Below are 13656 nucleotides of genomic sequence, written 5' to 3'. Positions count from 1 at the left end.
AGACACGATGACTTGAGTGACTTGAGAGTTATTCAGTTCATGTTTTCAGTTTGAATATAAAATTAACAAATTAATTTAAAAAATTGTCAGCGGGAGGGGGACAAGTTCTATTTCAGCCAGATATAGGGACTTGTTTGAAGACAATACATCTGGAATATCTTGTTAAGTGAAAAAGTCTTGAAAACAAATTGTTTTGAGTCACATATCATATGAAACAAGCTTTTTTTTTTACATTTGAAGAGGTTTTTAAGCTAATTTCGAGATCACTTTTATCTCAAAAGTCCCAAATATCACATTTTATTTCAAGAAATCTGGACAAGCCGATTTCCATTGGCAGATTTTCTTGCTTATTTCGAGCAAAAACGTCTTTTATTTGTTGTTTTTTTTACTTATTTTTGGAGGGACATTTTTTCCAGTGCAGAAAGCTGCAGAACTGTTGCTCAGGAACACTTTAAAGGTTACAGGAACCGGATCAGGACTCTGGAACACAATGAATACAGTTTTATTTCTCATCGGTTATCTGGTGTTCATCAGCTGGGCCGTAAGTTTTCCCAGAATCCTCTGAGCTCCTCAGCCGGCGCTGATCTCGGTGACCTGAGAGCCGGCGGCGGGCTGCTGATGCTATCTGCGGCGCCGCGGTAATCCACCGCCAGGACTTCTCACCCGGTTTGTTCGGCCCTGCATCTTCACCCCGTGTAATTTGCCACAAACTCACTTTTTTCCCGGGATGAACATTATCCCTGAGAGAGAAAACCTACATGAAAAGATTACTGCTCCAGTGCGTCAGCCCACCTGCTTTATCAAACGAGCGAGGGCCCTCCAGGCTGACGCTCCCATGCGGATGTTGTCGGAAATGTCGAGATATGTTGTCGATTCGTAGTACAAAATCATCTCCAGCAAGGACGAGGCTCCCTGGAACAGAGACGAAATGTGACAGCAACGTTATAAAGTTTGTGTGGGGAGAAAAAAAAAAAAGCTTCTAATCTGATTCCAGCAAAAGGCCTGAATGTGAAGCTGTGTCGGAGCCGCGAGGCGAAGATGAAGAAAATAAGTTCTGCTCATAAAAACTCACATTTTCCTCCAGTTGGGCCGCCTGCAGATTGATGAAATCAAAGTGCAGCGATTTCAGGACGACTTCCAGAGCTTCGCAGGAGCGGTGGTCTAATCGCTCACCTTGATGGAGGCAAAGCAATCAGACGCAGGATAATTGGGAGGCTGTTTGCTAACAGGCTCTAAATTTTTTTTTTTGCTTTATCCATTTCGTGAAATGAGCGTTTCAGCAAAAAAATAAAAAATCAGGACAAAACAACTTCCTTTACCCCCGTGTGTGTGTGTGTGTGTGTTTTCTTTTTAATAAAGTTCTGGCTTAATGCGAAACACGCAGAGAGAAACAATGATAACTGCCTGCAAGACGTGAATGAACCATTGATTCCTGTCTGCCTGCAGAGCAGCGATCGATCAGCACATCTGTAAACACCAGCTAAACTTCTGAAACTCAGAAATGTTGATGGATTTCTGCACCCGAAAACTTAAGCTGAATGTGAAATAGACAATTTACCGACATGTAAAAGCTTCGTGTGACACAGCAACAAACCTATCAGGCGCCGGGGCTGTGATGGAACTAAAATCAAAGGAAAATTATTTTGAATAACACATCATTATTAGGGCTGGGCAACGATTAAAATGTTTAATCTGATTAATCACATGATTTCCCTGATTAATCACGATTAATCGCATTTGTACGCAGAATCCAAAAATGAATCCAAAAGTAGCGTATAGCTTTTAGCATTTAGCTTTATTTTAAATGTGCTGCCATATGAATGAAAGTGCCATAACATTTGTTGTGCAAACACACTTTTAACATCAGCATCTTTCTGTAGTTTTTATGTAGAAGCCTCGCTCCACTGTCTGTTTCCTTGAATGACTTGCTGCTATCAGTTGTGTGTTTTGCCTTTAAGTGATATTTTAGACTGGAACTACTACGCTGAGAAGACAATTCAACTTGGCAGTGTTTACAGATGACTTTGGTTCTGTCGACTCCGCCGTCTGGAAGAACTTTAAAATGAAAATGGCCGAGTAAAAGTTCCGTACCCTTCTCCATGTTTGGTGGATCCGCCGATTACTTTCTTTTCCTGTTCCACAGCAGACAGCAGCAGACTTTTACAAAATAAAAGCCTGTGAGCAACAGACTTTTACAGAATAAAAGCCTGTGAGCAACAGACTTTTACAGAATAAAAGCCTGTAAGCAACAGACTTTTACAAAATAAAAGCCTGTGAGCAACAGACTTTTACAATAATAAAATAAATAAATAAATAATGTGGTCCCACATCGGACGGCCATTTGCTGCATGTTGTTCCCCCTCTCTCTGCCCCCTGCTTCCTGTCTCTCTGAACTTTCCATTAAAGGCACAAAAGCCCCCCCAATTATCATTTTTTTTATTATTTAAAAAAAATTAAAAAATAATTAAAACCTGCGTTAATGCACGATAAAATATTTATATTTATTTTATAAAATATTTATTTATATTTAATATTTAATATTTTGTTAAATAATTAATGCGTTAACGCAATAATAACGAGTTAACTCGCCCAGCCCTAGTTCAAATATTAGTTTGAACATTATGACCCTGAAATCTTCCGTCTTGGACTTAAAACTAAGAGACTGCAGGAGTGGGAGAATGTCGGAGGTCTCAAAGGGTCAAAGACTTATTTAGGGTTAGGCAACATGGCGGCCTGCCTAAAAACAAACGCGACCGCTTTTGGCTTTGGCTTCAGACAAACACGTTCATTCAGAACCAGAAACATCTGGTTCCAGCAGCCAGAAGATGTCGCAGCAGCTCGCTCCAATTTCCAATAAAACATGTGAATAAATATTAGAATTTAAAGGTGGAAAATGTTACGAAATAAGCCGTAGAACGCGTTCTGTTTGAGAGATAATTCTGAAAAATGATCACAGGGAAAACATCGTGTGACAAAAGTAAAAAGATCTCAGATGTGTTGTTAAAGGGATAGTTCGCCTCTTTAAAGGGACAGTTCGCCGATTTAAAGGGACAGTTCGCCGCTTTAAAGGGACAGTTTGCCTCTTTAAAGGGACAGTTCGCCTCTTTAAAGGGATAGTTCGCTTCTTTAAAGGGACAGTTCGCCTCTTTAAAGGGACAGTTCGCCTCTTTAAAGGGACAGTTCACCTCTTTAAAGGGACAGTGCGCCTCTTTTGACATGAAGCTGTATGACATCCCACATCAGCAACATCATTTATGAACATTTTCTACACAGTTTACTCTACAGTTTCAGATTTGACATTTTACAGACATTTTGTTTGCAGTTCAAAAACCTTTTGTCACACTTTCAGATTCCTTTTGGTAAACTTTTGGCTCCTGAGCTGGCATGGGGGGGCGTGGCCTCAGATGAGTGTGTTATTTATTTCCCACGCAGCGGTTCACTTGAACATGTGTACCTGGGGGGTCTCAGTGTGCACATCAGGAACACTCCCAAACATCCAGATGTGCTCTGAGTCTGCTCTGATTGGTCAGCTTTGGAGGCCCGATTAGGCCCCTCCCACCATTCTGCATCACCTGTGCTGGAATTTGAAATCACCTGAAGCTGAATGATTGAGTGTCGACGTGTTTTCCTGCTGATCAGGTGTCACATGAAGCGTGAATTTATCGGAGATGAATCTGAGTCCGTATCTGACCGTGTGAGCGGCGCCGGCTCGGAGCGTGACGCTCACATCAGCCCAACTTCTGAAACTCCGGCGGTCTTCGCCTTGATGGGCGTCGCTGTCGTCACGCGCTGTAACGTCTGACTCGGGGTGTCGTTTGCCTTTTTATCTTCCCGACGCAGGGCGGATTATGAAAAATGGGATTTTCCTTCCACGCCGCGCGCCCTCTGCCATCGCTCAGCTGCGTGATTATTGCTAAAACAGAAGGAGGAAAAATCATTTTGGGAATGATTATGAGAGTAATTATCATTTCCCTTCTTGGCTGAGGAGATAAGAATGAACCCAGGAGACAGAAGGAGGGGGGGGGGGGTTTGATTTGGACTGTGACTCCGGATCAGAGGTGGGGGGCGACAGTAATCTGATTACAGCCAGGTAACCAATCAGAGATCAGAAGCTGCATTTTGATCAGGATGAAGTTATAATCAAGTTAGAGATGATTTAAGATGTGGCTGGTGATGTCAAAGGTTCATCACTACATGAAGCTTGTTCCTGTTGACTGTACGATGTGTTGCCGTGGCTGCGGGGTCGCCTCAGCGGCCTGCTGCCCTGGATTCATGAAATCTTTCAATTGACGTTTTTTAGTTGACGTCATTTTTCGGCATCATCTGTGGGAGGAGTTTCTGGCCTGTTTCAGGCGACTCCTCCCACCACGAAGAGGCTCGTGAACGTGTTGCAGGAAGCTGTGCGGACCGACCGCGCCGCCGCCGCCGCCGCCGCCACGCCTCGAGCCGGAGCTCCTCCCTGAACAAAAAGGGATGAAACTGAATTATTTCAATCAAAAGAAACTGAAATTGAATCCGTTGAGGAAACAACAAAGATACCCATCCCTACATGTAACCAAGGCAACGGGTAAAATGGCATCCATTTGGTGGCGATGTAAAAAGAACGTGGCTATGTTCGAAACCGCATACTTCTCCTACTACTCATACTAACTTTCTGAGTTAGTATGTGAGTTTGAGTAAGCAGAAGTTCCCAGATGCATACTAGATTCTCTGAAATGTTGGGTTGAGGTTACTACTCATACTAAAACTACCCAAGATGCAACGTAACGTGACGTCGCCGATCGTCATTTCCTGTCAAAACGGCAGTTTCAAGCTAGCTACAACGAGGGTAGGTTCACTTCCTGTTTTCAAAACAAAAGCACCAATTGTATGGTAATGGCTTTCCCTATGATAAAAGGCAACGGGTATTTTATTTTGTGAAAATAACCGGAAGTGCGTTGCTCACTGCGGCTAGCTTTAGTAGCGCCGAATTCGTGGGAACAAAATTGTAAACAGCCGGTATTTTGTCAGGTTTTCAACACGTTGGGGATCTAAACGACTACTTTCTCTCCTGAAAATGTTTCAAATGTTGCTAAAGTTTACAGAGTTTAGAGCTTAAGGGAAATCAGCTTCAGGCCGGCTGATTTCAGCTCGGGCAGGAGCGAAATGCATTGTGGGTAAACGCTCTGCATACTGTCTGATCGATGAGTATGCAGTATGTAGTATGCAGTATGCAGTATGTAGTATGTAGTATGCAGTATGCAGTATGCAGTATGTAGTATGCAGTATGCAGTATGCAGTATGTAGTATGCAGTATGCAGTATGTAGTATGTAGTATGCAGTATGCAGTGTGTAGTATGCAGTATGCAGTATGTAGTATGTAGTATGCAGTATGTAGTATGTAGTATGCAGTATGCAGTGTGTAGTATGCAGTATGCAGTATGTAGTATGTAGTATGCAGTATGTAGTATGTAGTATGCAGTATGCAGTATGCAGTATGTAGTATGCAGTATGTAGTATGCAGTATGCAGTGTGTAGTATGCAGTATGCAGTATGTAGTATGTAGTATGCAGTATGTAGTGTGTAGTAATGAAGGGAGAGAAAATAGGGCCAAGAGATTGTGAGGTCTGACTTTTTCCTGGAGAACCATTTTGTGATGCAAATGTATTACTCTGTTGAACGCATACTGTTCTGAGAAGCAAAACGCTTTATTTTTTAAACCCCAGCCAACTAGCCGGACTACCTTCATCAACACCAAAACGAGGCTGGAACTCTGCTCACAGGACGCAGCAGGGGGTAAGAAGATGTTCAGAAATGATGCTGCTGATATGGGATGTTACACAGCTTCATGTGAAAAGAGGCGAACTGTCCCTTTAAATGATCACACAGAGTGAGTCCTGAACGGCGCTCGGCTTACCTTTGAGATCCAGACATCCAACGCTGCCACCTCCACACACGCCCTGCTGAGAGGGAGACAGGGGGAGGCGTCAGCACGCACACGTGCACACACACGTGCACGCCATCCACACGGCCTCTCCATCCACGCCACGCCGTAGTGGTTTGATCAGGGAGGCTCACTGGACGCCGGAGCATGAATTATGAATTCCGCTCAGTTTACCGCCGCCGTCGATGGCGAGGCGGCGTCCTAATTAACCGGCGTACGATAATTAGAAACAGCTGGTCATCAGTTGATGTGTTCATTTGGCGGAGCCGGCGTTCCACATACATCTAATTTGACTGCATCCATCACCGGAGGTGGCAGATCTGCACGGATGCTGCAAAACACTGATTTTTTTTTTTTTTGTTGTTGTTGTTGACGAGCAGAAACGATTAAAAAACGTGTCGTTGTTTTTATATATATATATATATTTTTTTTAATTCATATATATTCATATACGTATATGAATTGGCTGCTTTTCTTACTCATGTTTCAGGTCTGTAGTTTAAATCCACTCTTCCTCAGGGCAATCACGCATTGGACGGCCCTTTGCTGCGTGTTACTCCCCCTCTCTCTGCCCCCTGTTTACAGGTTTCTTACACAAATGTACGTGCACGTTGTGTTACGTGCACACACAAACACAACAGGCGGGATTTGAGGCACATTTTTTATTTTTATTTTTTTTAAAAAGCTTGTTTTTGTTGTTTTTTCCAGAGAAATCTGTGTATTTTCTCTCTTTTGGAGCATTTCGTTCAGCCTCTCCTTCGGCCGTGCACGTACGTGTGCACGGCCACAGCTGCTTTTCTTACTCATGTTTCAGGTCTGTAGTTTAAATCCACTCTTCCTCAGGGCAATCCTGCATCGGACGGCCCTTTGCTGCGTGTTACTCCCCCTCTCTCTGCCCCCTGTTTCCTGTCTCTCTTCACTGTCCTGTATAATAATAAAGGCATAGAAAGCCCCAACAATAATAATAAAATAAAATAAAAACTCACTCTTCCTCAGAAAGACTTCTTTGGATATTTGTTCTTGGCTGAAAGGATCCTGTTTCACTCTGGTGAGGGGCCACCAGGGGGCCCCAAAAGTGTGCAAATCGAACATGTCGAGCTGGACTCTTCAGCTCGTTTTTTTTACTTTTAACAGGAGGGGAAGCTTCACTCTTAGTTAGTTTTTACTTTTTATGAACAAATCCTGAAAGAACAGGGGTGGGGGGGCCCACTTCTGCCCGGGGCCCTGCACTAAGGGCCCCCCCTGCATGGCCACATGTCAGTCAGAAACGTCGGCCGGCTCGCCGCTTTCTTCCCTGCGAGTGGCGCCTTGTTTCCCCGCTTGTTGCTTAAATAGGAGTCATTGTTGAAAGGGACACGGCGAGCACAAAGGGACTCGGAAGGCTCCGGTGCGGCGGAGACGGGAGACAAAGGGACGGCGGCGGTGATGCGCTCCTGTTGGAGGAATTAGACGGATCAATGGGACAGAAATTGCACTGTTTGTGTGCACCAGAGGCCGGCTGTAATTGGTCGAGGTGTCTGGATTTACCCTTGAAATTATCTTTCTGAGACAAACATGCACACCAGCTCGCACACTAACGTGTTGACAGGGTTTCTTTACACAAATGTACGTGCACGTTGTGTTACGTGCACACACAAACACAACAGGCGGGATTTGAGGCACATTTTCTGTTTTAATTTTTTTAAAAAAAGCTTGTTTTTGTTGATGCTTTTTCATTTAAATCTGTGTATTTTCTCTCTTTTGGAGCATTTCGTTCGGCCGTGCACGTACGTGTTGACAGGTTTCTTTACACAAATGTGCGTGCACATTGTGTTACGTGCACACATAAACACAACAGGCGGGATTTGAGGCACATTTTTCACTTTATTTTATTTCAAAAAGCTTGTTTTTGTTGATGCTTTTTCATTTAAATCTGTGTATTTTCTCTCTTTTGGAGCACTTCGTTCGCCCTCTCCTTCGCCCGTGCACGTACGTGTTGACAGGTTTCTTTACACAAATGTGCGTGCGCGTGCACATTGTGTTACGTGCACACACAAACACAACAGGCGGGATTTGAGGCACATTTTTAATTTCTTTGTTGTTTGAATATTAATCATAAAATAAATCTGTGTATTTTCTCTCTTTTGGAGCATTTGGAGCGTTCAGGCCTCTCCATCGGCCGTGCACGTACGTGTGCACGGCTTACCCGGCAGATACGGCTCATTATCGATGTAGGAAATCAAAAATCCAACAACGTGTGAATCTGCATGTTGATTCCAGCTTTTAAAGCCCATCGGTTTGACAATCCTCTCCCAGGCGGACCGTTTTTTTCAACCGTTTCGAGCTGGAATGAGCCCGTTATTTTGGGGCGAAACTCTCACAGAGTCGGCGTCCAATCATCCAGATACAGTCTGGGAATAAAGGCATCAAACACAAACAGAAAGGCTCGGATTCATAGCTGCTCAATACGAGTGAATTAGTCGGAAAATGTAAATACAGGCTCAGAAATGCTGTGAACTTTATTTAAAAAAACCGAGGCTCTGGATGGTCCGGCCATCTTTATCCCTGATTTTTGCATCCGTCACGTGTAAAAAAAAAGGGCTCAGATCCAGAGAACAATACGCAGGACGTGCACGGACTCCCACGAACACACACACACTCCTCAGGAGTAACAGTGGCGGCTGTTTTTCATCTTAATGAATTTCTGAACTTGTTCGCCGCTGCCTCGTGGTGAAAGACAAGACGCTGCCAAATCAATTGATGTGTCAGGAGGGAGAGAGGACAAAACGGAGTGATAAAAAGCAAAGCGTTCCTCCCTCACACATCCGTACGCGCAGCAGAAATAGGCGGAAAAGGGGGGTCTGCTTTCCAAACTTCACTTCCAAAGAACTCCTCACTGTTCTGCACTCAGACAGCCAGAGCCGCTCTGCCTCTTTGTGCTAAAAACCGTCTGATTGCACCATTTTTCCCTCTTTGCCCCTTTAATTAACCGACAAAAAACCCCCAGAAATAAGCGATGTATATATTTATACGTGTTTGTTACGTGCATTTCGGAGCTCTCAGGGGTTGAAAATCGCCACAGTTTTTTTCCTCTCAGCATCTTTTTTTTTCTGCACTGGAGGATAAATTATTTAAAATAACACGACCTTTTTATCTCACACTCTTTGAAGGCGGCAAATTAAAAATGTAAATTGGGAGCTAATTAATATGCAAATGTATTCATTTGCTGTTAACAATTAGCAATTAAAGCTGCAGTGTCTAGAAAGAGCTCAGGCAAAATTAGTAAGTTCATTTATCATTTAAAAAAAAACAAAACAGAGAGATCTGAAAACGAACATAAAATTCTGATTGACTCTCTCTGTGTTTCGCTGTCGCAGGCTTTGTGGCTCGGAAATACACGATAAGTGTGCGTTTAGCGACTTAATTAATGCCACTTCGTGTCAAAGATACTCTGCCCTTAAATGGTTGATGTCAGGAATAATGTACACGGTGGAAGCTGAGTGGTGTGTGTGAGGCGTAACGCCTCAGCCGTCTGATCCCAGCGTTTGTGTTGATTCAACTCAGTTCTGCAGGTTTGTGACGGTGTCGGCTGCTTCTGTTTCTGTTCAAAGCAAAACTCAGGTTTAAAGATGGAGAAATAATCTGTTAAATCTGTCGAATCTTCTGTTGGCTCCATCAAAGAGAAACTCAGATTTAAAGGTGGAGAAATAATCTGTTAAATCTGTTAAAGCTTCTGTTTGCTCCTTCAAAGAGAAACTCAGGTTTAAAGATGGGAAATAATATGTTAAATCTGTTAAATCTGTCGAATATGTTAAATCTGTCAAATCTGTTAAATCTGTCAAATCTGTTAAATCTGTCGAATATGTTAAATCTGTTAAATCTGTTAAATCTGTCGAATATGTTAAATCTGTCAAATCTGTCGAATCTGTTAAATCTGTCGAATCTGTTAAATCTGTCGAATATGTTAAATCTGTCGAATATGTTAAATCTGTCGAATCTGTTAAATCTGTCGAATATGTTAAATCTGTTAAATCTGTTAAATCTGTCGAATCTGTTAAATCTGTTAAATCTGTTAAATCTGTTAAATCTGTCGAATCTGTTAAATCTGTTAAATCTGTTAAATCTGTCGAATCTGTTAAATCTGTTAAATCTGTTAAATCTGTCGAATCTGTTAAATCTGTTGAATCTGTTAAATCTGTTAAATCTGTTAAATCTGTCGAATCTGTTAAATCTGTCGAATATGTTAAATGTGTCGAATATGTTAAATCTGTTAAATCTGTTAAATCTGTCGAATCTGTTAAATCTGTCGAATCTGTCGAATCTGTTAAATCTGTTAAATCTGTTAAATCTGTCGAATATGTTAAATCTGTCGAATCTGTTAAATCTGTCGAATCTGTTAAATCTGTTAAATCTGTTAAATCTGTCGAATCTGTTAAATCTGTTAAATCTGTTAAATCTGTCGAATCTGTTAAATCTGTTGAATCTGTTAAATCTGTCGAATCTGTTAAATCTGTTAAATCTGTTAAATCTGTCGAATCTGTTAAATCTGTTAAATCTGTTAAATCTGTCGAATCTGTTAAATCTGTCGAATATGTTAAATCTGTTAAATCTGTCGAATATGTTAAATCTGTCAAATCTGTTAAATCTGTCAAATCTTTTAAATCTGTCGAATCTGTCAAATCTGTTAAATCTGTTAAATCTGTCGAATATGTTAAATCTGTTAAATCTGTTAAATCTGTCGAATCTGTTAAATCTGTCGAATCTGTTAAATCTGTCGAATCTGTTAAATCTGTTAAATCTGTCAAATCTTTTAAATCTGTCGAATCTGTCAAATCTGTTAAATCTGTTAAATCTGTCGAATCTGTTAAATCTGTCGAATATGTTAAATCTGTTAAATCTGTCGAATCTGTTAAATCTGTCAAATCTTTTAAATCTGTCAAATCTGTCAAATCTGTTAAATCTGTTAAATCTGTCGAATATGTTAATTCTGTCAAATCTGTTAAATCTGTTAAATCTGTTAAATCTGTCGAATCTGTTAAATCTGTCGAATATGTTAAATCTGTCGAATCTGTTAAATCTGTCGAATATGTTAAATCTGTTAAATCTGTCGAATCTGTTAAATCTGTCGAATATGTTAAATCTGTCGAATCTGTTAAATCTGTTAAATCTGTTAAATCTGTTAAATCTGTCGAATCTGTTAAATCTGTCGAATATGTTAAATCTGTTAAATCTGTCGAATCTGTTAAATCTGTTAAATCTGTTAAATCTGTCGAATCTGTTAAATCTGTTAAATCTGTTAAATCTGTCGAATCTGTTAAATCTGTTAAATCTGTTAAATCTGTCGAATCTGTTAAATCTGTTGAATCTGTTAAATCTGTTAAATCTGTTAAATCTGTTAAATCTGTCGAATCTGTTAAATCTGTCGAATATGTTAAATGTGTCGAATATGTTAAATCTGTTAAATCTGTTAAATCTGTCGAATCTGTTAAATCTGTCGAATCTGTTAAATCTGTCGAATCTTTTAAATCTGTTAAATCTGTCGAATCTGTTAAATCTGTTGAATCTGTTAAATCTGTCGAATATGTTAAATCTGTCGAATCTGTTAAATCTGTCGAATCTGTTAAATCTGTCGAATCTGTTAAATCTGTTAAATCTGTTAAATCTGTTAAATCTGTCGAATCTGTTAAATCTGTCGAATCTGTTAAATCTGTTAAATCTGTCGAATCTGTTAAATCTGTCGAATCTGTTAAATCTGTCGAATCTGTTAAATCTGTCGAATCTGTTAAATCTGTCGAATCTGTTAAATCTGTTAAATCTGTCGAATATGTTAAATCTGTTAAATCTTTTAAATCTGTTGAATCTGTTAAATCTGTCGAATCTGTTAAATCTGTCGAATATGTTAAATCTGTCGAATCTGTCGAATCTGTTAAATCTGTCGAATCTGTTAAATCTGTTAAATCTGTCGAATATGTTAAATCTGTTAAATCTGTTAAATCTTTTAAATCTGTCGAATCTGTTAAATCTGTTAAATCTGTCGAATCTTTTAAATCTGTTAAATCTGTCGAATCTTTTAAATCTGTTAAATCTTTTAAATCTGTCAAATCTGTTAAATCTGTTAAATCTGTTAAATTTTTTAAATCTGTTGAATCTTTTAAATCTGTCGAATCTGTCAAATCTGTTGAATCTGTCGAATCTGTCAAATCTGTGGAATCTTTTAAATCTGTCGAATCTGTTAAAACTGTTGAATCTGTTAAATCTGTCGAATCTTTTAAATCTGTCGAATCTGTCAAATCTGTCGAATCTGTTAAATCTGTTGAATATGTTAAATCTGTCGAATCTTTTAAATCTGTCGAATCTGTCAAATCTGTCGAATCTGTTAAATCTGTTGAATATGTTAAATCTGTCGAATCTGTTAAATCTGTCAAATCTGTTAAATCTGTTAAATATGTCGAATCTTTTAAATCTGTCGAATCTGTCAAATCTGTTAAATCTGTTGAATATGTTAAATCTGTCGAATCTTTTATATCTGTCAAATCTGTCAAATCTGTTAAATCTGTTAAATCTGTCGAATCTGTCGAATCTGTTAAATCTGTTGAATCTGTCAAATCTGTTAAATCTGTCGAATCTGTTGAATCTGTTAAATCTGTCGAATCTTTTAAATCTGTCGAATCTGTCAAATCTGTTAAATCTGTTAAATCTGTCGAATCTTTTAAATCTGTCAAATCTGTTAAATCTGTTAAATCTGTCGAATATGTTAAATCTGTCAAATCTGTTAAATCTGTCAAATCTTTTAAATCTGTTAAATCTGTCGAATCTGTTAAATCTGTCGAATCTGTTAAATCTGTCGAATCTGTTAAATCTGTCAAATATGTTAAATGTGTCGAATATGTTAAATCTGTTAAATCTTTTAAATCTGTTGAATCTGTTAAATCTGTCGAATCCGTTAAATCTGTCGAATATGTTAAATCTGTCGAATCTGTTAAATCTGTTAAATCTGTTAAATCTGTCGAATCCGTTAAATCTGTCGAATCTTTTAAATCTGTCGAATCTGTCAAATCTGTTAAATCTGTCGAATATGTTAAATCTGTCAAATCTGTTAAATCTGTCAAATCTTTTAAATCTGTTAAATCTGTTAAATCTGTTAAATCTGTCGAATCTGTTAAATCTGTCGAATCTTTTAAATCTGTTAAATCTGTCGAATCTGTTAAATCTGTTAAATCTGTCGAATCTGTTAAATCCGTCGAATCTTTTAAATCTGTTAAATCTGTCGAATCTTTTAAATCTGTTAAATCTGTCGAATCTGTTAAATCTGTTAAATTTTTTAAATCTGTGGAATCTTTTAAATCTGTCGAATCTGTTAAAACTGTCGAATCTGTTAAATCTGTCGAATCTTTTAAATCTGTCGAATCTGTCAAATCTGTCGAATCTGTTAAATCTGTTGAATATGTTAAATCTGTCGAATCTGTTAAATCTGTTAAATTTTTTAAATCTGTGGAATCTTTTAAATCTGTCGAATCTGTCAAATCTGTCGAATCTGTTAAATCTGTTGAATATGTTAAATCTGTCGAATCTGTTAAATCTGTCAAATCTGTTAAATCTGTTAAATATGTCGAATCTTTTAAATCTGTCGAATCTGTGAAATCTGTTAAATCTGTTAAATCTGTTAAATCTGTCGAATCTTTTAAATCTGTTAAATCTGTCGAATCTGTTAAATCTGTCGAATCTTTCAAATCTGTCGAATCTGTCAAATCTGT

At 39.2% G+C, this 13656-nt stretch overlaps 1 protein-coding gene across 1 annotated transcript in view; it reads right to left on the bottom strand.

Moving 5' to 3' along the window:
- Positions 1–13656, bottom strand: part of LOC142366733 (protein phosphatase 1 regulatory subunit 37) — an 84899-nt gene that overhangs the window by 48557 nt on the left and 22686 nt on the right. Inside the window, exons 3-5 of the mRNA XM_075448683.1 lie at positions 5897–5942; positions 1073–1173; positions 793–912 (exon numbers count right to left, since the gene is read on the bottom strand). Coding sequence (XP_075304798.1) covers positions 793–912; positions 1073–1173; positions 5897–5942 — 267 coding nt within the window. The remainder of the gene's footprint in view (positions 1–792; positions 913–1072; positions 1174–5896; positions 5943–13656) is intronic.

The sequence above is a fragment of the Odontesthes bonariensis genome, chromosome 17 (assembly GCF_027942865.1).
Source record: "Odontesthes bonariensis isolate fOdoBon6 chromosome 17, fOdoBon6.hap1, whole genome shotgun sequence".
Lineage (NCBI taxonomy): Eukaryota > Metazoa > Chordata > Actinopteri > Atheriniformes > Atherinopsidae > Odontesthes > Odontesthes bonariensis.
The sequence above is the reverse complement of the archived record's forward strand: the minus strand, read 5'-3'. Positions and strand labels throughout refer to the sequence as shown.